Source organism: Callithrix jacchus, chromosome 15 (genome assembly GCF_049354715.1).
Source record: "Callithrix jacchus isolate 240 chromosome 15, calJac240_pri, whole genome shotgun sequence".
Classification (NCBI taxonomy): domain Eukaryota; kingdom Metazoa; phylum Chordata; class Mammalia; order Primates; family Cebidae; genus Callithrix; species Callithrix jacchus.
Genome location: NC_133516.1, coordinates 39047594 through 39073278, shown reverse-complemented (window position 1 = coordinate 39073278; position 25685 = coordinate 39047594). Strand labels below are relative to the sequence as shown.

The 25685-nt window shown below is 39.2% G+C and overlaps 2 protein-coding genes across 10 annotated transcripts in view; one reads left to right on the top strand and one right to left on the bottom strand.

Moving 5' to 3' along the window:
• Positions 1-25053, top strand: part of DNAH12 (dynein axonemal heavy chain 12) — a 346345-nt gene extending 321292 nt beyond the window's left edge. For 7 of the 9 annotated variants that reach the window (XM_078351228.1, XM_078351230.1, XM_078351232.1 and 4 more), the window contains one exon: positions 8172-25053. The gene's annotated coding sequence lies outside the window, so the exon portion shown is untranslated. The remainder of the gene's footprint in view (positions 1-8171) is intronic. The other 2 variants (XM_078351229.1, XM_078351233.1) reach the window with 1 other exon arrangement.
• On the bottom strand, positions 23452-25054 carry LOC100413083 (hsc70-interacting protein). The gene has a single exon (XM_035275868.3). It carries the CDS (start codon positions 24967-24969, stop codon positions 23860-23862), a length of 1110 nt encoding a protein of 369 aa, XP_035131759.1. The 5' UTR covers positions 24970-25054; the 3' UTR covers positions 23452-23859.
• Positions 25055-25685: the final 631 nt, after the last annotated feature.

Sequence of the window (25685 nt, the reverse complement as noted above, 5' to 3'; positions counted from 1 at the left end):
GTCTGTCTATTGCCCAATCATTCAATTATATTTTAGAAGGGTTATCTTATATTTCTCTCATTTTACATTCAGTGTTATAAATGCCAGGCCCTGCTTCTGGTGGCTGAGAGTATAAAATGGGACCCAGAGCCAGCCTCTCCCTTCCTCTAAGGCACACCAAGGTAATAGTGTTTAAAAGAAAAGGAGGCAGTGGCATGGAGGCTCCGGAGACTGAGCCATTCCTATAGCAAAATAAGAGGCAGTGGGGCTCCCTGCTGAGGGCCATCTGGCAGGTGTTCCATTCTACCTTCATCACGGGACCCACAGCCTCTTTATCAATGATGTCTTCAGGTTCACTGTCCCCAGGCTGCTTAGGTAAGTCCAGACTTCAGGAGCTCTGCTAAGGCTGATGGTCTCCTAATGGCATCCCTCCAGGGCCAGGGGGCTTCAGCTCTCATGCCTCTGCCTATAGATTTGGTGCTTGGGACACTGGAGGGTGGGTGGGAAGGATACTGAAAAAGGGAAATGATTAATGAGAAAGTGACTGTCCCCCACAAGGGCAAATAAGCTCTTTCCTGACTGTATAAATTAGCTTTTGTTGTAAAATACCCCAAAAGTGAGTGGCTTAAAATTATAAGCATGCATTTATTTAGTTTATGGTAATGTGGGTCAGTAACGTGGACTCGGCTCAGCTGGGTTTTCTCATGTGCCTGCAGTTTTGTGTCTGAAGCTGGGATGGCTTTCTGTTCCATGTGGGTTCCCATCCTCCAAAAAGCTAGCTCAGACTTGTTCATGTGGCTGCTTGTGAGGGTTCTAAGCAATAGGCCAAAAGCCACACTTTCTCCTGAGGCTCACAGCTGGCATAGCTTTACCTCCACTCTACTCTGTTGGTCTAAGGTGGTTTTGTGGCCAGCCCAGGTCCAAGTGGTGTCTGCTCAGCTGCCATAACAGAGCATCACAGACTGAGTAGCTTCAATGACAGAAATGTATTTTCCTCATGATTCTGGTGGCTGGAAGTTCCAGATCAGGTATCTGCCCATTGTTTCCATCTGAGGCCTCTGCCTTTGGTGTGCAGTTGGCCACCTCCTCCCTGTGTACTCTCATGGTCTTTCCTCTGTGTCCACCCAGGTGTTTCCCTGTGTGTCTACATTTTCTCCTCTTATCTGGACTCCAGACTGAATGTGGGCCCAGCCTAATGACCTCATTTTAACTTGATTGCCTCTTTAAAGGCCCTATTTCCAAACACAGTCACATTCAGAGGAACCGGGGGTTGGGGCTTCAACATACAAATTTAGTGAGGACACAATTTAGCCCATAACAAGGGGGAAGAAAAACACCATCTCTTAATCTTGAGGAGCTGCAGTAAGATTGAAAAGAAGCAAGGACAGTGGGGGAAATAACAGAGATCATGATTGTGAAAAAGTCAACCACGCCGACTGATCCTCCACACCTGGCCTGATTTGGGCAAAGGCAACACACATGGGCACTTATTCTCACCAGCTGTACCTTCTCCATCCTTCCCCTGCAAGCCTTTTTCTGGAGTTTATTGGTGACCCCAAGTCTCCAGCCTGGGAGGGCTACCTCCTTGCAGTGCTGATGTTCCTCTTGGCCTGCCTGCAGATGCTGTTAAAGCAGCAGAACACGTACCAGCTCAAGGTGCTGCAGATAAGGCTGCAGTCAGCCATCGCTGGCCTGGTGTACAGAAAGGTGAGCCCTGGGGGAGAAGTGCAGGTCTTCCCAGCCAGGAAAAGGAACATAACTGAACTGGTTGGTAGTAATGCTATCAGCAGCTAAGAACGCTTTCAGTCCTTATTAGAGTCACTCACGATATATTCTCACTTCCTTTGTTATTTCTCTTTATTTGTATGTATTTATTTTTTCAAGACAGTCTCCACCCACCATCACTTCCCCGAGTTCTGGGATTACAGACGTGAGCCACCTCGCCCAGCCTCCCTCCCTTCTTAAGTCTGAGTCATCTTCTGCTGTGCAGATGAATCACACTCTGTTTATCTTTTCATCTGATGGTGGACCCGTCGGTTGATTTTGCCTTTTAGCTGCTGTGAATCGCACTGCTGTGAGCACAGGTGTGCAAATACCTCTCAGAGTTCCTGCTTTACATTCCTTTGGGATGGATGGTAGTGGCTTTGATAGAGCCAATGGTAATGCTGTGTGTAAGTGTTTTGAGGGACCACCGTTTGTAAAGTGTTTTGTTGTTGTTGAGATGGAGTCTCACTGTGTCACCCAGGCTTGAGTGCAGTGGCATGATCTGGCCTCACTGCAACCTCCTCCTCCCAGGTTCAAGCCATTCTTGTGCCTCGGTGCCTGAGTAGCTGAGATTACAGGCACCTGCCACCACACCTGGCTTATTTTTGTATTTTTAGTAGAGACAGCGTTTCACAATGTTGGCCAGGCTGGTCTCGAACTCCTGGCTTCAGGTGATTCACCCACCTTGGCCTCCCAGAGTGCTGGGATTACAGGTGTGAGCCACCTCACCTGGCTCTTCTACAGTGTTTTAATCATCCTGTTTTACTGTTCTTTAGCTGAGGTTTTGATCTCAGCCCTGCTTCTTTCTGCTCAAGCTAAGAGACTCCCCATAGGCAGCCCAGTCCCCGCTTCTGTCCAGGAGACAGCATACCTGGAAGTGAAGTTGAGTTGGTCCTGCCTCAGGGCTGCTTCTGTTTTAGGTAAATATCCTGTGGGGTCAGGAGAGAAAATGCCAAGTGCACCTGTGGAACACCATGGGCATCCCCCAACTCAGGACTGTGAGAGAGATAAGGTATTGGAGGAGAGGTAAAACTGGAAGCCGCTTAGCCCCACTCTGTTCCCTGCCCCGACTTTTTTAAGATGGAGTCTCGCTCTATCACCCAGGCCTGGAGTACAGTGATGCAATCTTGGCTCACTGCAACCTCTGCCTCCCAGGTTCAAGAGATTCTCCTGCCTCATCCGCCTGAGTAGTGGAACTGCAGGTGAGTGCTACCACACCTGGCTAATTTTTGCATTTTTAGTAGAGCTGGGGTTTCACCATGTTGGCCAGGCTGGTCTCCAACTCCTGACACTAGGCGATTCACCCACCTTGGCCTCCCAAAGTGCTGGGATTCCAGGCATGAGCCACCATGCTCAGCCAAGCTCTGCTCTGTTCTAATCCCACTGCCTGTGAAAGACTTCTGGGAACTCACGGAAACAGTGGCCCCAGTATGATGGGTCCCATTCCCTTGCTCCCGGAGTTCTGGGGACGCACAGTGAGGAGTGATTGTTTTCCTCACTCATCTAGATGTAATGAGCCTGGTCAAAGAAGTTTGCTGTTGCTGACTTGCAGCTGGTCACGTCCCTACCCTGTGGAAATTGCCCCCATGAAATCCTTATGCCTCAGTTTACTCAGCTAACTCAGACCTCCAGCCCTGCCCCAGGCTGGATTAATTTCCTCCCTGTCATGCCACATTGGAATCTCCTGTGCGATACTTTATTTATTTATTTATTGAGATGAAATCTTACTCTATCACCCAGGCTGGAGTGCAGTGGTACAATCTCAGCTCACTGCAGCCTCTGCCTCCTGGGTCCAAGTGATTCTCCTACCTCAGCCTACTGAGTAGCTGGGATTATAGGTACATGCCACCACGGTCAGCTAATTTTTGTATTTTTAGTAGAGACGGGTTTTCTCCATGTTGGTCAGGTGGGTCTTAAACTCTTGATCTTGTGATCCACCTGCCTCGGCCTCCCAAAGTTCTGGGATTGCAAGCTCACACCACGCCTGACCCGTGTGACACTTCAGTGAAGTCAGGTGTGTAGGTGATGGCTGCCTGTTCATCTTCCCATCATGGGGCAGGGCTAGGGGCTGTGTTGTCTGGAAATTTCTCAGCTCTTTATGCTGGTAAGAGAAGAAGGAAGAGGGGGCCCTCAGGGGACATGTGGTGAGGTTTGGTGGGGACATAGCTCACCAGATTGTACTTGGTGTTCCCATGTAACTTGTCACGGCTCTCATAGAAGGTGGCCTAGAACCCCAGGGAGTGGGGGTTGCTCTCTATCAGCTAGGGGTGGGGGGAAGAGAAGCTGAGGCTCTGCAGAGCCTGTAGGCCGGACAGGGCAACCAGGGCCAGGTTTCAGTGGCTAATGCCTGTAATTCCAGCAGTTTGGGAGGCTGAGGCAGGTGGATTATTTGAGGTCAGGAGTTTGAGACCAGCTGGCCAACATGGTGAAATCCTGTCTCTCCTAAAAATACAAAAGTAGCCAGGCATGCTTGTGCATGCCTGTAATCCCAGCTACTCAGGAGGGTGATAAAGGAGAATATGGGACACTGAGCTTGTGGTGAGCTGAGATCATGCCATTGCACTCCAGCCTGGGCAACAAGAGCAAAGTCTGTCTCAAAAAAACAAAAAACAAAAAACCGAACTTTCTCTGCCAGTGTGGCTGCAGGTGCAACCCCTGATGTGTCCTCCCTGCCCTGCTCCTGCTCCAACATCACCACAGCCCCAAGCTGTGGATTCAAGTCCTGCAGTGCAGACAGCATGAATTTGCAGAGCTGTGAGCCTGGGGTCTGTCCTGCAGCAGGAGACACAGAGGAGGGAGCCCTGGGTTTGAGCCAGAGGCAGCCTGTGGTGTCCCCCTGCAGGCTCTGGTCCCCTTGTGTTTTGTGACACTCCCCCATATCCTCACACAAGCCACCCCCATTTTCAGCATGATTACAGATGCTCCTGGACTTACAACGGGGTCATGTCTCCATAAATCTATCAAATTCATAATAGCAGCCAAGTGCAGTAGCTCACATCTCTAATCCCGGCACTTTGGGAGGTCAATGTGGGAAGATTGCTTGATCCCAGGAGTTCAAGACCAGCCTGGGCAACACAGAGAGATCCTGTCTCTATGGGGGGGAAAAAAAAAGGAAAAGAAAAAGAAGGGAAAATATACTGAGTTGAAAATGCATTTATTTATTTTATGAGACAGTCTCACACTGTCATCCAGGCTGGAGTGCAGTGGTGCAATCTTGGCTCACTGCAACCTCTGCCTATCAGGTTGCAGTGATTCTCCTGCCTGAGCCTCCACAGTGGCTGGCATTACAGGCGTGAGCACTGGGTAAATTTTGTATTTTTAGTAGGGATTGGGTTTCACCATGTTGGCCAGGCTGGTCAAAAACACTCAACCTCAGGTAATCTGCCTAAATCAGTCTCCTAAAATGCTGGGATTACAGGCATGAGCCACGGTACCTGGCCTATTGATTTTTATTTTTATTTTTGAAGGTGGAGTCTGGTTTCCTGGGCTGCAGTGCAGTGATGCCATCTTGGCTCACTGACTGCAAACTCTGCCTCCAGGGATCAAGTGATTCTCCTGCCTCAGCCTACTAGGTAGCTGGGACTACAAGCACCCTACCACACCCAGCTACTTTTTGTATTTTTAGTAGAGACAGGGTTTCATCATGTTGCCCAGGCTGGTCTTGAACTCCTGAACTTAGGCAATCTGCCCACCTCAGCCTCCCAAAGTGCAGGGATTACATGTATGAGCCACCATACCCGGCCCGCAAATGCATGTACTACACCTACCCTACCAAGCATTGGAGGTTAGCCCAGCTGACTTTAGGTAGACAACAAACCAAGCAGTACTAAAAGGAGCACAAAACCCACTCACCCTTCCCCACCTTGGATCATGACTTTGACGTTTCAGGGGTCCAGCCTTCGTGAATGTTTGTAGAAATAGATAATAAACTTGGATAAATGTACCCACACTTAAGTGTACAATTCAATGGCATTTGGTAGATTCACAATATTGTGGAACCAGTGCCACCATCTGTCTCTAAACTTTCTCATCCTCCCAAACAGAAATGCTGTCCTCATGAAGCAATAGTTTACCTACTTTTAAATTTTTATTTACTTATTTATTTATTTTGAGACCGAATCTTGCTCTGTCTTCCAGGATAGAGTACAATGGCGCAATCTCGGCTCACTTCTACTTCCACCTCCCAGGTTCTAAGCAATTCTCCTGCCTTAGCCTCTGGAGTTAGGATTATAGGCACATGCCACCACACCCAGCTAATTTTTGTATTTTTAGTAGAGCCGGGTTTTCACCATTTTGGCCTGGCTGTCCTCAAACTCCTGACCTCAGGTGATCTGCCCACTTCAGTCTCTCAAAGTGCAACGATTGGGATCAAAGGTGTGAACAACCGTGCCCGGCCAAAAACTAAAATCGTAAAAAAGACACAATCTACAAGTTTCTCCTCTATCCCTTTTCCTTTTTTTTTTTTTTTTTTTTTTTAACAGTCTTGCTCTGTCACACAGGCCAGAGTGCAATGGCACAATCTCAGCCCACTGCAACCTCCGACTCCCGGGTTCAAGTGATTCTCTTGCTTCAGCCTCCTGAATAGCTGGAATTACAGGCATGTGCTACCACACCTGGCTAATTTTTGTATTTTTGGTAGATGGGGTTTCTCCATGTTGGTCATCCTGGTCTCAAACTCCTGACCTTGTGATCTGTCCTCCTTGGTCTCCCAATGTGCTGGGGTTACAGCCCTGAGCCACCTTGCCTGGCCTATCCCCTTTCCTTTCTATGGATTTTGGAAGACTCCACATTGTTGTGCCTGTAGCATTTCTCAAAGTCTGGATTTCCCTGGTGCAGGTGAACTCATTCTCTGTCTTTTGTATTTGTGGCATATTTGCAGCTGGATTCATACTCACCACATTAGATTAGAGTTTGATCATGTTGGCAAGATTCAGTCAGTGATGTGATTGATCTCCTATTGGTGATGAATACTATCCTATTGTCTTTCTTATTTTGTTAATTTTTAAAATTAGTTTTTTAGAAATGGGGTTTCATTTTGTCACCCAGGCTGGAGTGCAGTGACTCCACCATAGCTCACTGAAGCATCAGATTCCTGGGCTTAAGCGATCTGCACACCTCAGCCTCCTGAGTAGCTGAGACCACACACCACCACACCCAACTTTTTTTTCTTTTTTGAGGTGAAGTCTCGCTCTTTCGCCCAGGCTGGAGTACAGTGGTGGGATCTCAGCTCATTGCAGACTGTGCCTCCCAGGTTAATGCAATGCTCCTGCCTCAGAACTCTGAGTAGGTGGAATTACAGGCACCTGCCACCACACCCAGCTGATTTTTGTATTTTTAGTAGAGATGGGCTTTCACCATGTTGGTCAGGCTGGTCTGGAACTCCTGACCTCAAGTGATCTGCCTGCCACAGCCTCCCCAAGTGCTGGGATTACAGATGTGTGCCACCGCACAACACCTGGCCAATGCCCAGCATTTTCTTTAGACTGAGGATTGTTTTGTCACCCAGTCTGGAGTGCAGTGGCGCAATCTCAGCTCGCTGCAATCTCCACCTCCTGTGTTCAAGTGATTCTGCAGTCTCAGCCTCCTGAGTAGCTGGAATTACAGGCATGTGCCATCATGCCCAGCTAATTTTTTGTATTTTTAGTAGAGATGGGGTTTCACCATGTTGGCCAGGCTGGTCTTGAACTGACCTAGTGATCCACCCACCTCAGCCTCCCAAAGTCCTGGGATTCCAGGCATGAGCCACCATGCCTGGTACCTAATTCCTATTCACTGGGCATGGATGGGAGCTATAGAACCTTTTTCCAGAATACATGCTGACCCCATCAGAACATCAGGGTTCAGTCTCCTAAGAGATGTTCCTCTGTTTGTGTTACACACCCAAATAATCCATCACAGTCCACTGTTAGAATATTTTCAGGAATTACAGTGGCTACAGTCTAGATGGAAAAACACTGAAGTAGGAGTCAGCAGACCCCAGGACTCTTGACTCAGCCACTAACAACTTAATGTGGCCTTGGGGGGTGGAAAAAAAGCTGGAGTGACCACACCTGTAATCCCAGCACTTTGGGAGGTCGATGTGGGAGGATTGCTTGAGCCCAGGAGTTTGAGAGCAGCCTGGGCAACATAGCAGGACCCCATCCCTACAAAAAATTTCAAAAAATTTTCCAGGTTTGGCAGTGTCCCCCTGTAGTCCCAGCTACTCGGGAGGCTAAAGTGGGAGGATCACTTGAGTCCTGGAGGTCAAGACTGCAGTGAGCCAAGATCATGCCACTGCACTCAAGCTTGGGCTTCAAAGTGAGACACTGTCTCAGAAAAAAAAAAAAGCTGGAGCTTCTGTTTTGTATTTGTAAAAGGTAAATGATATCTCTTTCATGGAGTTACTGTGAGGATGAAAATACAATTATTTCTTTTCCCTCTTTTTTCAGAAATAGAACGAGATAGGCATAGTGGCCAGGTGACGTGGCTCATGCCTGTGATCCCAGTACTTTGGGAGGCTGAGGCGGGTGGATCACCTGAAGTCAGAAGTTCAAGATCAGCCTGGCCAACATGGTGAAACCCTGACTCACTAAAACTACAAAAATTAGCCCAGTGTGGTGGCACATGCCTACAATCTCAGCTACTCTGGAAGCTGAGGCAGGAGAATGGCTTGAAGCCAGGAGGTGAAAGTTTTAGTGAGCCAAGATCATCCCACTGCACTCCAGCCTGGAAGACAGAGCAAGACTCCATCTCAAAAAACAAAACAAAACAAACAAAACTCGGTGTGGTGGCTCATGCCTGTAATCTCAGCACTTTGGGAAGCTGAGGTGAATGGGTTACCTGAGGTCTGGAGTTCAAGACCAGCCTGACCAACATGCAGAAACCCCGTCTCTACTAAAAATACAAAATTAGCCAAGCATGGTGGTGTGTGCCTGTAATTCCAGCTATTTGGGAGGCTGAGGCAGGAGAATTGCTTCAACCTGGGATGCGGAGGTTGAAGTGAGCCGAGATTGCACTCTAGCATGGACAACGAGAAGGAAACTCCATCTCAAAATAAAAATAATAATTAGATAGGCTCAGTGCACAAGACAATGTCAGGTGACACCTGCGCCACAACTTAACACCACTTTGAGTTCGGACAGATGACGTAGGTCTCTGTGCCTCAGTTTTCCCACCTGTCAGATAGGAATCATATGAGGATGTACTCCTAAGATGATGCTCAAGGCTAAATAATGTTACTCATGAACGTGCCTAGACCAGCACCTCATGCATTTTCAATACTCTTCCCTTTTGGCTGTTGTCGTTACTGTTACTATTTTACTAACTGGAGTGATTTCTAGCCTGCATAAAAAAGGATCCGAAGTTTGTGAACAAGACCTTTACTCCTGACCAACTGATTAATAACCCCAATTCTTCTTTTTTTTTTCTTTCTTTCTTTTTTTTTTTTTTTGAGAAAGAGGTGGAAAGGGAACTTTCCATATACAATTATATATATAATTGCGTTTTAGGTTTTGGGGTACATGTGAAGAACATGCAATATTGTTGCATAGATACATACGTGTGTTTGCTGCCTTCCTCCCCATCACCTATATCTGGTATTTCTCCCCATGTTATCCCTCCCCAACTCCCCACCCCATGCTGTCCCTCCCCTAGTTCCCACACCCCCAGATCCCAGGGTGTGATGCTCCCCTCCCTGTGCCCATGTGTTCTCATTGTTCAACACCCACCAATGAGGGAGAACATTCGGTTTTTGACTTCCTGTTCTTGTGTCAGTTTAATAAGAATGATGGTTTCCAGGTTCACCCATGTCCCTACAAAGGACTCAAACTCATTTTTTTATGGCTGCATAGTATTCCATGGTGTGTATGTGCCACATTTTCCCTGTCCAGTCTACCATTGATGGGCATTTGGGTTGTTTCCAAGACTTCGTTATTGTAAACAGTGCCAAAATTAACATTCGTGTGCATGTGTCCTTACAGTAGAATGATTTATAATCCTTTAAATATATACGGTGTAATGGGATTGCTGGGTCAAATGGAATTTCTATTTCTAGGTCCTTAAGAAATCACCACACTGTCTTCCATAATAGTTGAACTAATTTACACTCCCACCAACAGTGTAAAAGTGTTCCTATTTCTCCACATCCTCTCCAGCATCTGTTGTCTCCAGGTTTTTTAATGATGGCCATTCTAACTGGCATGAGATGGTATCTCAATGTAGTTTTGATTTGCATTTCTGTAATGACCAGTGATGATGAAGATTTTTCATACGTTTGTTGGCCTCATGTATGTCTTCTTTTGTAAGGTGTCTGTTCATATCCTTTGCTCACTTTTGAATGGGCTTGTTTGTTTTTTTCTTGTTAATCTGTTTTAGTTCTTTGTAGATTCTGGTTATTAGCCCTTTGTCAGATGGGTAGTTTACAATTTTTTTTTTCCATTCTGTTGGTTGCCAGTTCACTCTAATGATTGTTTCTTTTGCTGAGCAGAAGCTGTGGAGTTTGATTAGGTCCCATTTGTCTATTTTGGCCTTTGTTGCCCATGCTTTTGGTGTTTTAGTCATGAAGTCCTTACCTATACCTATGTCCTAAATGGTTTTGCATGGTTTTCTTCTAGGATTTTTATGGTGTTAGGTCTTATGTTTAAGTCTTTAATCCCTCTGGGGTTAATTTCAGTATAAGGTGTCAGGAAGGGGTCTAGTTTCTGCTTTCTGCACAGGACTAGCCAGTTTTCCCAACACCATTCATTAAACAGGGAATCCTTTTCCCATTGCTTATTTTTGTGAGGTTTGTCAAAGATCAGATGGTTGTAGATGTGTAGCCTTGCCTCTGAGGCCTCTGTTCTGTTCCATTGGTCTATATCTCTGTTTTGGTACCAGTACCATGCTCTTTTGATTACTGTAGGCTTGTAGTATAGTTTGAAGTCAGATAGTGTGATGCCTCGAGCTTTGTTCTTTTTGCCTAGATTTGACTTGGCTATGTGGGCTCTCTGTTGGTTTTATATAAAGTTTAAGGTGTTTTTTTCCAGTTCTGTGAAGAAGGTCATTGGTAGCTTGATGGGGATAGTGTTGAATCTATAGATTACTTTTGGCAGTATGGCCATTTTCATGATATTCTTTCTAACTATGACCATGGAATGTTTCTCCATCTGTTTGTGTCCTCTTGCATTTCATTGAGCAGTGGTTTGTAGTTCTCCTTGAAGAGGTCCTTTACATTCCTTGTTACTTGTATTCCTAGTCATTTTATTCTCTTGGTAGCAATTGCAAATGGCAGTTCGTTCTTGATTTGGCTCTCTTTAAGTCTGTTATTGGTGTCTAAGAACGCTTGTGATTTTTGTCCATTGATTTTGTATCCTGAGACTTTGCTGAAGTTGCTTATCAGTTTCAGGAGATTTTGGGCTGAGACGTTGGGGTCTTCTAGATATACAATCATGTCATCTGCAAATAGAGACAATTTGGCTTCCTCATTTCTTATTTGAATACCCTTTATTTCTTTTTCTTGCCTGATTGCTCTGGCTAGAACTTCCAGTATTATATTGAATAAGAGTGGTGAGAGAGGGCATCCTTATCTAGTGCCAGATTTTGAAGGGAATGCTTCCAATTTTTGTCCATTCATTGTGATACTGGCTGTGGGTTTGTAATAAAGAGATATGTTCTGTCAGTACCTAGTTTATTGAGAGTTTTGCCTTCTCTGAATTTATGGAGATAATCCTGTAGTTTTTGTGTTTGGTTCTATTTTTGTGGTGAATTATGTTTATAGACTTGTGTATGTTGAACCTTGCATCCCAGGATGAATTTTCTTTTCTTTTCTTTTCTTTTTTTTTTTTTTTGAGACAGAGTCTCACTCCCCCTCCCAGGCTCAAGTGATTCTCCTGCTCAGTCTCATGAGTAACTGGGATTACAGGCACCCACCAGTAGGCCTGGCTAATTTTTGTATTTTTTTTTTCGTAGAGACAGGGTTTCACCATGTTGACCAGGCTGGTCTCAAAGTTTTGACCTCAGGTGATCCATCCATGTCAGCCTCCCAAAGTGCTGGGATTACAGGTGTGTGCCACTACCCCCACTGCATAACCCCAGTTTCTTTTTACCAACTTTGATTACAGAACTTGGCACGACTCCCAGATTCCCATAATGCAAATTGTCCTCCCCAATTATAACTGCCAGTTTGTTTTCATCTAAGAAAAACAAGAGAAACAAAAATTGAAATTCTGGTCATTTCTGTGGACAAAAAGACAAGTATGGCTGGGTGTGGTGGCTGATGCCTGCAATTCCAGCACTTTGAGAGACTGAGGCAGGCAGATCACTTGAAGCCAGGAGTTCGAGACCAACCTGACCAACATGGTGAATACCCCTCTCCTCTAAAAATACAAAAATGAGCAAGGCATGGTGGCATGCGCCTGTAGTCCCATCTACTCAGAAGGCTGAGGCAGGAGAATTGCCCAACCCAGGAGGTGGAGGTTGCAGTGAGCAGAGATCATGCCACTGCACTCCAGCCTGGGCAACAAGATTAAAAGTCCATCTCAAAAAAAAAAATGTAGTGTGGCTGCTATTTTCTTCTTAAAATCACAGAGATCATGTGGAAAAGGTAGGCAATATGAAAAAATACAGAGTTACAGTTTTAAAAAAATTACCCCACATTGGATCAGCAAACCTTTTTTTTTCTCTTGAGACAGACTAGGTCTTGCTGTTGCCCAGCTGGTGTGCAGTGGCACAATCACAGAAGACTGCAGCCTCAACCTCCTGGGCTTGCTCTGTGTTTCTGCTTTCCAAGGAGCTGGGACTACAGGTACACACCCCTATAAACAGCTATTTTTTTAATTTATTGTTTTTGTAGAGGTGAAGTCTCACTATGTTGCCCAGGCTGGTCTTGAACTTCTGGCCTCAAGTGATCCTCCCACCTCAGCCTTCCAAAGTGCTGGGATTACAGGCATGACCTTATCTGGAGATGTGGTCATTACAAAGGTCATCAAGTTAAAATGGGTTATAAAGGTGGGGCCCTGATCCCATATAACTGATGTCCTTACTATAAGGAACATTTGTTGCCAGTAAAAGAAAAAAAAAGAATAAAATATTTTTTCTTGAGACAGTCTTGTTCTGTTACCCAGGCTGGAGTGTAGTGGTGTGGTCATAGCTCAATGCAACATCAATCTCCTGGGTTTGATGTGATTTTTCTCACCTCAGCTTCCTGAGTAGCTGGGACTACAGGTGTGTTTTACCATGCCCAGGTAATTTTCTGTATTTTATGTAGAGATGGTATCTCACTGTGTTTCCCAGGCTAGACTTGAACTTCTGGGCTCAAGCAATCTTGCCTTGGCCTCCCAAAGTGCTGGGATTATAGGTGTGAGCCACTGCACCTGCCCAAAGGTAAATTTGCACACAGAGACAGATGTGCATAGAAGGACAATGGCCATTATACGTCAAGGGATGCCTGAGCCAGGAGAGAGGCCGGGACAGATTTTTCCCCAGAGCCTCCAGGGAGAGCCGGCTACAGACACCTGACTTTACACTTCCAGCCTCCCAACTGGGAGACAACAATTTTATTTTATTTATTGATTTATTGAGACAGGGACTCACTCTGTCACCCAGGCTGGAGTGCAGTGGCATGATCTCAGCTCACTGCAGCTTCATTCTCCCTAGCTCAAGCAATCCTCTCACCTCAGCCTCCAGAGTAGCTTGGGATCACAGGCACATGCAACCATGCCTGGCTAATTTTTTTTTTTTTTCTGAGATGGATTCTTGCTCTGTTTTCCAGTCTGGAGTAAAGTGGTGTGATCTCAGCTTACTGCAACCTTCACCTTCTGGGTTCGAGCAGTTTTCCTGCCTCAGCCTCCTGAGTAGCTAGGATTACAGATGCACACCACCACACCCAGCTAATTTTTATATTTTTAGTAGAGACAGGGTTTCGCCATGTTGGCCACGATGGTCTCGAACTCCTGACCTCATGATTTGCCTACCTCAGCCTCCCAAAGTGCTAGGATTACAGGTGTGAGCCACCACTCCCGGCCTTGTATTCTTTCAGTAGAGATGGGGTTTCATCCTATTGGCCTGGCCAGTCTTGAAGTGCTGACCTCAAGACATCCTCTCATCCTCCCCAAAGTACAGGGATTACACACATGAGCCAGGGCATCTGGCCTGAGACAACAAATTTGTCTTGTTCTAAGCCACATAGTTTGTTGCACTTTATTACAGCATCCCCAGCAAAGTTATACCCAAGGAAGAATCCATTTCATTGTTAAAGGACACAGAAGCTCATGCCCTCGGTCATTCATGAATGTGTAATTAGGTTTTAGTCAGGAACAGAGGCTCATGCCTGTAATCCCAGCACTTTGGAAGGCTGAGATGGGAGAATCCCTTGAAGCCCAGAGTTTGAGGCCAGCCTGGCCAACATGGTGAGTTCCCATCTCCACACACACACAAATATTAGTTGAGCATGGTGGCATGTACCTGTAATCCCAGTTACTCAGGAGGCTGAGGTGGGAGGACTGCTTGAGCCTAGGAGTAAGAGGCTCAACTGCACTGTAGCCTGGACAACACAGGAAGTCCCTAACTCTAAAAAAAGGGAAGGGTGGGGGATTGATTTTGTGTTTTTGTTGTTTTTTTGAGATGGAGTCTCGTGCTCTGCCCAGGCTGGAGTGCAATGGTTCAATCTCGGCTCACTGCAACGTCCACCTCCTGTATTAAAGAGATTTTCCCACCTGTGCCTCCCGAGTAGTTGGGATTACAGGTGTGCACCACCACACCCGGCTCATTTTTATATTTTTAGTTGACATGGGGTTTCACCATGTTGGCCAGGCTGGTCTCAAACTCCTGACTTAAGGATATCCACCTGCCTTGGCCTCCCCAAGTGCTAGGATTACAGATGTGGGTTACTGAGTTCAGTCGATTTCATGTTTTAGCTGGGTTGGATCTGGCAAGTGTATGGTTAATAAACCAGGTCGAAATATTTCTAGGCTACCAGTAGCTTGGGCATGCACTGACAGCAATGTTGTGCGTGGTAATATTCAAAATTGCTCTGAATATAATCTGTTAGAAAAAATATACAATGCCCTTTTCTACTCTGTTTTGGAGTATATACACCATCTCAATATGCTCTCTCATGTAAAATATTGAAATTCTAAATTTATGCGGTTATAAAAAAATATAAAAATTATGTATGTACCCCAATGTTAAAAGCAAAATTTCTCTGAAGATAATCTAAGGAAAAATATAAAATGCCTTTTCTACATACTTTTTGAGTATATACACCATCTCAACATTCTGTCTCATGTAAAATATCAAAATTCAAATTGTACGCGAAATAGAAAAACATATAAATATTACCTATGTACCCCAATGTTAAAAGCAAAATTGCTATGAATATAATCTGTCAGAAAAAATATACAATGCCCTTTTATACTCTTTTTTGGAGTATATACACCAACTCAATATGCTCTCTTATGTAAAATATTGAAATTCTAAATTTACGCGGATACAAAAAAATATAATCTATGTACCCCAATGTTAAAAGCAAAATTCTCTGAAGATAATCTGTTAGAAAAAATATACAATGCCCTTTTCTACTGTTTATTGAAGTATATAAACCATCTCAATATTCTCTCTCATGTAAAATACCAAAATTCTAAATTTACACGAATAGATAAAAATAAAATATTATCTATGTACCCCAATGTTAAAAGCAAAATGCTCTGAATATAATCTGACATAATAAATATACAATGCTCTTTTCTACATTTTTTTGGAGTATATACACCATCTCAATATTCTCTCCCATGTTAAATACCGAAATACTATTTATACGCGAAAAGATAAAAATATAAATATCTATGTACCCCAATGTTAAAAGCAAAATTGCTCTAAAAATAATCTGTTAGAAAAAATATACAATGCGTTTTTCTACTCTTTTGGAGTATATACACCATCTCAATATGCTCTCTCATGTAAAATATTGAAATTCTAAATTTACACGGCTACAAAAAAATATAAATATTATCTATGTACCCCAATGTTAAAAGCAAAATGCTCTGAAGATAATCTGATCAAAAAATATACAATGCCCCTTTCTACATTCTTTTGGAGTATATACACCATCTCAATATTCTCTCTCATGTAAAATACCGAAATTCAAATTTTACGCAAATAGATAAAAATATAAATATTATCTATGTACCCCAATGTTAAAAGCAAAATTGCTCTGCATATAATCTGTCAGAAAAAATATACAATGCCCTTTCCTACATTCTTTTGGAGTATACACACCATCTCAATATTCTGTCTCATGTAAAATATCAAAATGCAAACTGTACATGAATAGAAAAACATATAAATATTATCTGCATACCCCAATGTTAAAAGCAAAATTGCTCTGAATACAATCTGATAGAGAAAATATACAATGCCCTTTTCTACTCTGTTTTGGAGTACATACACCATCTCAATATGCTCTCTCATGTAAAATATTGAAATTCTAAATATATGCGGTTACAAAAAAATATAAATATTATCTATGTATCCCCAATGTTAAAAGCAAAATGCTCTGAAGATAATCTGTTAGAAAAAATATACAATGCCCTGTTCTACATTCTTTTGGAGTATATTCACCATCTCAATATTCTCTCTCATGTAAAATACCGAAATTCTAAATTTGGGCAAATTGATAAAAATATAAATATTATCTATGTACACCAATGTTAAAAGCAAAATTGCTCTGAATATAATGTGTTAGAGAAAATATACAATGCCCTTTTCTACTCTCTTTTGGAGTATATACACCATCTCAATATGCTCTCTCATGTAAAATATTGATATTCTAAATATACGCGGTTACAGAATATTATAAATATTATCTATGTACCCCAGTGTTAAAAGAAAAATGCTCTGAAAATAATCTGTTAGAAAAAATATACAATGCCCTTTTCTACATTCTTTTGGAGTATATACACCATCTCAATATTCTCTCTCATGTAAAATACTGAAATTCTAATTTTACGCGAATAGATAAAAATATAAATATTATCTGTGTACCCTAATGTTAAAAGCAAAATTTCTCTGAATATAATCTGTTAGAAAAAATATACAATGCCTTTTTCTACTCTGTTTTGGAGTATATACACCAACTCAATATGCTCTCTCATATAAAATATTGAAATTCTAGATTTACACGGTTACAAAAAAATATAATTATGTATGTACCCCAATGTTAAAAGCAAAATTTCTCTAAAGATAACCTGTTAGAAAAAATATAAAATGCCTATTTCTACATACTGTTGGAGTATATACACTATCTCAATATTCTAATATCAAAATTCAAATTTATGCGAATAGAAAAACATATAAATATTATCTATGTACACCAATGTTAAAAGCAAAATTGCTCTGAATATAATTTGTCAGAAAAAATATGAAATGCCCTTTTCTACTTGTTTTTGGAGTATATACACCAACTCAATATGCTCTCTCATGTAAAATATTGAAATTCTAAATATACGCGGTTACAAAAAAATATAAATATTATCTATGTACCCCAATGTTAAAAGCAAAATTGCTATGAAGATAATCTGTTATAAAAAATATACATTGCCTTTTTATACTCTGTTATGGAGTATATACACCATCTCAATATGCTCTCACATGTAAAATATTGAAATTCTAAATTTACATGGTTCCAAAATATATAAATATTATCTATGCACCCCAATGTTAAAAGCAAAATGCTCTGAAGATAATCGGTTAGAAAAAAACACAGTGTTCTGTTCTATATTCTTTTGGAGTATATACACCATCTCAATATTCTCTCTCATGTAAAATAATGAAATTCTAATTTTACGCGAATAGATAAAATATTATCTATGTACACCAATGTTAAAAGCAAAATTGCTCTGAAGATAATCTGTTAGAAAAAATATACAATGCGTTTTTCTACTCTCTTTTAGAGTATACACGCCATCTCAATATGCTCTGTCATGTAAAATACTGAAATTCTAAATTGACGCGGTTACAAAAAAATATAAATATTATCTATGTACCCCAATGTTAAAAGCAAAATTTCTCTGAAGATAATCTGTTAGGAAAAATATAAAATGCCTTTTTCTACATACTTTTTGAGTATATACACCATCTCAACATTCTGTCTCATGTAAAATATCAAAATTCATACTGTACGTGAATAGAATAACATATAAATATTATCTATGTACCCCAATGTTAAAAGCAAAATTTCTCTGAATATCATCTGTTAGAAAAAGTATACAATACCCTTTTCTACTATTTTTGGGAGTATATACACCAACTCACTATGTTCTCTCATGTAAAATATTGAAATTCTAAATATACACGGTTACAAAAGAATAGAAATATTATGTATGTACCCCAATGTTACAAGCAAAATTGCTCTGAAGATAATCTGTTAGAAAAAATACACAATGCATTTTTCTACTCTTTTTTTGGAGTATATACACCATCTCAATATGCTTGCTCATGTAAAATTCTAAATTTACGCGGCTACAAAAAAATATAAATATTATCTATGTACCCCAATGTTAAAAGCAAAATGCTCTGAAGATAATCTGTTTGAAAAAATATACAATGCCCTTTTCTACATTCTTTTGGAGTATATACACCATCTCAATATTCTCTCTCATGTAAAATACCAAAATTAAAATTTTACACGAATAGATAGAAATACAAACATTATCTATGTACGCCAATGTTAAAAGCAAAATTTCTCTGAATATAGTCTGTCAGAAAAAATATACAATGCCCTTTTCTACATTCTTTTGTAGTGTACACACCATCTCAATATTCTGTCTCATGTAAAATATCAAAATTCAAACTGTACGCGAATGGAAAATCATATAAATATTACCTATGTACCCCAATGTTAAAAGCAAAATTGCTCTAAATATAATCTGTAGAAAAAATATACAATGCCCTTTTCTACTCTGTTTTGGAGTATATACACCAACTCAATATGCTCTTTTATGTAAAATATTGAAATTCAAAATATATGCAGTTACAAACAAATATAAATATTATCTATGTAACCCAATGTTAAAAGCAAAATGCTCTGAAGATAATCTGTTAGAAAAAATATAGAATACCCTTTTCTACATTCTTTTGGAGTATATACACCATCTCAATATTCTCTCTCATGTAAAATACCGAAATTCTTATTTTACGCGAATAGATAAAAATATAAATATTATCTATGTACCCCAATGTTAAAAGCAAAATTTCTCTTAATATGTTAGAAAAAATATACAATGCCCTATTCTACTCTGTTTTAAAGTATATAAACCAACTCAATATGCTCTCTCATGTAAAATATTGAAATTCTAAATTTACGTGGTTCCAAAAAAATATAAATATTATCTGTGTACCCCAATGTTAACAGCAAAATTGCTCTGAATATATTCTGTTAGAAAAAATATGCAATGCCCGTTTCTACTCGGTTTTGGAGTATATACACCATCTCAACATGCTCTCTCATTTAAAATACCGAAATTCTAATTTTACGCGGTTACAAAAAAATATAAATATTATGTATGTACCCCAATGATAAAAGCAAAATTGCTCTGAAGGTAATCTGTTAGAAAAAATTTAAAATGTCTTTTTCTATATACTTTTGGAGTATATACACCATCTCAATATTCTGTCTCATGTAAAATATAAAAATTCTAAATGTACCTGAATAGAAAAGAATATAAATATTATCTATGTACCCCAATGATAAAAGCAAAATTGCTCTTAATATAATCTGTCCGAGAAAATATACAATGCCCTTTTCTACTGTTTTTTGAAGTATATACACCAACTCGATATGCTCTCTCATGTAAAATATTGAAATTCTAAATTTACGCGGTTACAAAAAAATACAATTATACTCTATGTACCTTAATATTAAAAGCAAAATTGCTCTGAAGATAATCTGTTAGAAAAAATATACAATGCCCTTTTCTACTCTCTTTTGGAGTATATACAGCACCTCAATATGCTCTCGCATGTAAAATATTGAAATTCTAAATTTACGCAGTTACAAAAAATATAAATATTATCTATGTACCCCAATGTTAAAAGCAAAATGCTCTGAAAATAATCTGTTAGAAATAATATACAATGCCCTTTTCTACATTGTTTTTGAGAATATACACCATCTTAATATTCTCTCCCATGTAAAATACTGAAATTCTAATGTTACGCTAATAGATAAAAATAAATATTATCAATGTACCCCAATGTTAAAAGCAAAATGGTCTAAAGATAATCTGTTAGAAAAAATATACAATGCCCTTTTCTGCATGTTTTTGGAGTATATACACCATCTCAATATTCTCTCTCATGTAAAAAACAAATTCTAATTTTACGCGAATAGATAAAAATATAAATTTTATCTATATACCCCAATGTTAAAAGCAAAATTTCCCTGAATATAATCTGTCAGAAAAAATATACAATGCCCTTTTATACTCTGTTTTGAAGTATATACACCAACTCAATATGCTCTCTCATGCAAAATACCGAAATTCTAATTTTACATGAATAGATAAAAATAAAATATTATCTATGTACACCAATGTTAAAAGTAAAATTGCTCTGAAGATAATCTGTTAGAAAAAATATACAATGCGTTTTTCTACTCTCTTTGGGAGTATATATGCCATCTCAATATGCTCTCTCATGTAAAATACTGAAATTCTAAATTGACGCGGATACAAAAAAATATAAATATTATCTATGTACCCCAATGTTAACAGTAAAACGCTCTGAAAATAATGCGTTAGAAATAATATACAATGCTCTTTTATACATTTTTTTGGAGTATATATACCATCTCAATATTCTCTCTCATGTAAAATACCAAAATTCTAATTTTACGTGAATAGATAAAAATATAAATATTATCTACATACCCAAATGTTAAAAGCAAAACTGCTCTGAAAATAATCTGTTAGAGAAAATATACAATGCCCTTTTCTACTCTGTTTTGGAGTGTATACACCAACTCAATATGCTCTCTCATGTAAAATATTGAAATTCTTAATTTACACGGTTACAAAAAAATATAAATATGTATTTACCCCAATGTTAATAGCAAAATTTCTCTGAAGATAATGTTAAAAGAAATATAAAATGCCTTTTTCTACATACTTTTGGAGTATACACACCATCTCAATATTCTGTTTCACGTAAAATATCAAAATTCAAATTGTACGCGAATAGATAAAAATATAAATATTATCTATGTACCCCAATGTTAAAAGCAAAATTGCTCTGAATATAATCTGTCAGAAAAAATATACAATGCCCTTTTCTACTCTGTTTTGGAGTATATACACCAACTCAATATGCTCTCTCATGTAAAATATTGAAATTCTAAATATATGCGGTTACAAAAAAATATAAATATTATCTATGTACCCCAATGTTAAAAGCAAAATTGCTATGAAGATAATATGTTAGAAAAAATATACAATGCCCTTTTCTCCTCTCTTTTTGGAGTATATACACCATGTCAATATGCTGTCTCATGTAAAATATTGAAATTCTAAATTTACGTGTTTAAAAAAATGTAAATATTATCCATGTATCCCAATGTTAAAAGCAAAATGCTCTGAAGATAATCTGTTAGAAAAAATATGCAATGCCCTTTTCTACATTCTTTTGGAGTATATACACGATCTCAATATTCTCTCTCATGTAAAATACCGAAATTCTAATTTTACGCGAATAGATAAAAATATAAATATTACACATGTACTCCAATTTTAAAAGCAAAATTTCTCTGAATATAATCTGTTAGAAAAAATATACAATGCCCTTTTTGACTATTTTTTGTTCTATATAAACCAACTCAATATGCTCTCTCAGGTAAAATACCGAAATTCTAAATTTATGTGAATAGAAAAAAATTTAAATATTATCTAGGTACCGCAATGTTAAAAGCAAAATTGCTCTGAATATAATCTGTCAAAAAAAATATACAATGCCCTTTTCTACTCTGTTTTGGAGTATATACACCAACTCAATATGCTCTCTCATGTAAAAAATTGAAATTCTAAATTTACTCCGTTACAAATAAATATAAATATTATTTATGTACCCCAATGTTAAAAGAAAAATTGCTCTGAAGATAATCTGTTAGACAATATATACCATGCCCTATTCTACTATCTTTTGGAGTATATACACCATCTCAATAAGCTCTCTCATGTAAAATACAGAAATTCTAAATGTACGCGGTTACCAAAAAGAAAATAAACTTTATGTACCCCAATGTTAAGAGCAAAATTCTCTGAAGATAATCTGTTTAAAAAAATACAATGCCATTTTCTACATTATTTTGGAGTATATACATTATCTCAATATTCTCTCTCATGTAAAATACCGAAATTCTATATTTACGTGAGTAGATAAAAATATAAATATTATCTATGTACCCCAAAGTTAAAAGCAATATTGCTCTGAATATAATCTGTCAGAAAATATATACAATGCCTTTTTCTACTACTTTTTGGAGTATATACACCAACTCAATATGCTCTCTCATGTAAAATTCCGAAATTCTAATTTTACGCTAAAAGAAAATAATATAATATTATCTAGGTACGCCAATGTTAAAAGCAAAATTGCTCTGAATATAATCTGTCAGAAAAAATATACAATGCCCTTTTCTACTATTTGTTGGAGTATATACACCAACACAATATGCTCTCTCATGTAAAGTATTGAAATTATAAATTTACGCGAATAGAAAAAAATATAAATATTATCTACGTACCCCAGTGTTAAAAGCGAAATTTCTCTGAATATAATCTGTCAGAAAATATATACAATGCTTTTTTTCTACTCTGTTTTAGTGTATATACACCAACACAATATGCTCTCTCATGTAAAATACCGAAATTCTAATTTTACGCGAATAGAAAAAATTATAATTATCTAGGTACCCCAATGTTAAAAGCAAAATTGCTCTGAATATAATCTGTCAGACAAAATATACAATGCTTTTTTCTACTTTTTTTGGAGTATATACACCAACTCAATATGCTCTCTCATGTAAAATACCGAAATTCTAATTATACGCGAATAGAAAAATTATAAATATTATCTAGGTACTCAAATATTAAAAGCAAAATTGCTCTGAATATAATCTGTCAGAAAAAATATACAATGCCCTTTTCTACTATTTTTTGGAGTATTTACACTAACTCAATATTCTCTCTCATGTAAAATACCGAAATTCTAACTTTACGCGAATAGAAAAAAATATAAATATTATCTAGGTACCCCAATGTTAAAAGCAAAATTGCTCTGAATATAATCTGTCAGAAAAAATATACAATGCCCTTTTCTACTATTTTTTGGAGTATTTATTTATTTATTTTTATTTTTTTTTTCCCCATGTGGAAATAATATGATATATTTATTAGATATACTAGACAAGAACAGAACTAAGTACTCCAACTCTACTGCAGCATTACAAAAAAATCATCCCTTCACCACAGTGTAAGATTTAAGGACAACCTGCCCAAGGATGCACGTTATATAAAACACAGCAAGATTGCTGCTGCCCTGCCAAATACTTCCAGTCTCTACCCAGGTCCTACTGAGATACTGGTGGTCCCAATTAGTTTTATTGAAATAAATCTTTAAAGAAAAAGATGAAGCATTTAAAAAGACAAGTCAAAATACTTCAGGAACCACATATCCAACACAAACTTTATCCTGAAATGAGTTATGTTTGCCTTGCACTAATAAACTTTTATTTCACTCGAATTAGAGAAAAAATCTTCTATACATTAAGAATCTTCCCTGCCCAATAATTCAAAGAAAAAAATGCAAAATGATTAGTAAAGAAAAATATAAGAATTAACAGACTCTTTAAATTTGTTTTAAATATTTTTAAAGTTAAAAAGTGTTTAAAGTTTGTAATTCCTAGTAGGAAAACATTAACTGAATGAATACCCTAATGGCAAACCACTGTAAAATGCTTCAGCTGCATTTGGGGGAGGAATAGGGATTATCTTCAAAGCACCCCAGCTCTCCTGATGAGAGGGTCAGAGGTACACTGGTTTGTATTATTGCGACATCCATAAGGTGATCTAGGTTGCTTTTCCTTCAGCAAAGGCTTTATTTATCAGAAGGGCATTATGCTTGACCTCCAAATTTGGCTGACAATTTGCTGATAAGATTCATAACCTTTGGGTTGCTCTGGTATTTTGACATATTTGCTGGGTTCTGAGCCACATCCTGGAAGGCCACCATAACTTCTGGATCCTGCATGGCTGCAAGAACCTCTGGATCACTAAGAATTTCATTGAGTCCAGGCATTCCGGCCATTCCAGGCATGCCCCCTCCCATTCCAGGCATTCCTCCAGGAAAACCACCAGGCATTCCCCCAGGAAAGCCACCTGGAAAAGAGCCATACTGAGCTCCTGACTGTCGTCTGGCTTCTTCCTCCCTCTGGGCTCTCTCATGCTCTTCTCGAGCCTTCTTAACTCTTTCTATTCTTTCTTTGATCTCTCGCTCTTCACGTTTTCGCTCATACTTTCTCCGATGTTCTGCAATTTTCTGTGCCCTAGGTTGAACTTCTTTCAGCATTGCACTCGCATCTTCATCATAATCCAATTTACAGGCAAGGGCAAGATCATGGGCTGCTGCTTCCCAGTGGCCTAGAAGTCTGTGTGCTTTCCCTCGCCACTTGTAAGGTTGAGCTGAATCAGGATTTATTTCAATGGCTCTGTCACAGTCTCGGATGGCAGCATTTGGCTTCTGTAATTTGACGAAGACACTGGCCCTCTTGGCATATAAAATGGCCAAGCGAGGATTCAGCTTGATGGCATCTGTGAATAAGTCAATGGCTTTCTGCAATTCACCATCATTTAGGGCTTCAATAGCAGCCACTTTCTTATCATTTGCCTGATCCATCATCTCCTCTGTTATCTCTGCATTTTCATCTCCCATTTCTTGAGGGGTGTCAGTGTCTGGTTCAATCACACCTTCATTATCAATTTCTAAATCACTTTCCTCACTTGATGGTTCGTCTGTCTTTAAGTCTTCCTCTACCTTCTTACTATCAGGTTTTTCTTCCTTGGTATTTTCTTCTGATTTAGCTTTCTGAGTAGCAGGTGGTATTTTACCCCCCATACTCTCCACCCACTCCCTCAGGAAGCGCATTTCCTCGGTATGCAGAACGCTTGGATCCTGCTTACACATCTTCACAAAGGCCTGAAGCTCGTTCACTTTGCAGGGGTCCATGGTAGGGAAGCGGTGGGCGAAGCTGAGGGTCTGCGGCCCGCTTCCAGGCCGAGGCGCTGGCTCGGCGTGACCGCGCAGAGGGGGCTGGAGTATTTATACTAACTCAATATTCTCTCTCATGTAAAATACCGAAATTCTAATTTTACGCGAATAGAAAAAAATATAAATATTATCTAGGAACCCCAATGTTCAATGCAAAATTGCTCTATATGTAGTCTGTCAGAAATAATATACAATGCTTTTTTCTACTACTTTTTGGAGTATATACACCAACTGAATATGCTCTCTCATATAAAATACTGATATTCGAAATTTACATGAATAGAAAAAAATATAAATATTATCTAGGTACCCCAATGTTAAAAGCAAAATTGCTCTGAATATAATCTGTCAGAAAAAATATACAATGCCTTTTTCTACTTTGTTTTGGAGTATATACACCAACTCATTATGCTCTGTCATGTAAAATACCGAAATTCTAATTTTACACGAAAAAAAAAATATAAATATTATCTAGGTACCCCAATGTCAAAAGCAAAATTGCTCTGAACATAATATGTCAGAAAAAATATACAATGCCCTTTTCTACTCTGTTTTGGGGTATATAAACCAACTCAATATGCTCTCTCATGGAAAATATTGCAATTCTAAATTTACGCCGTTACAAAAAAATATAAATATTATCTTTGTACCCAATGTTAAAAGCAAAATTGCTC

What these genes read in the sequence shown, in the direction of transcription:
- LOC100413083 (XM_035275868.3), bottom strand. Translation starts at nt 24,969, where the DNA reads ATGGACCCCTGCAAAGTGAACGAGCTTCAGGCCTTTGTGAAGATGTGT.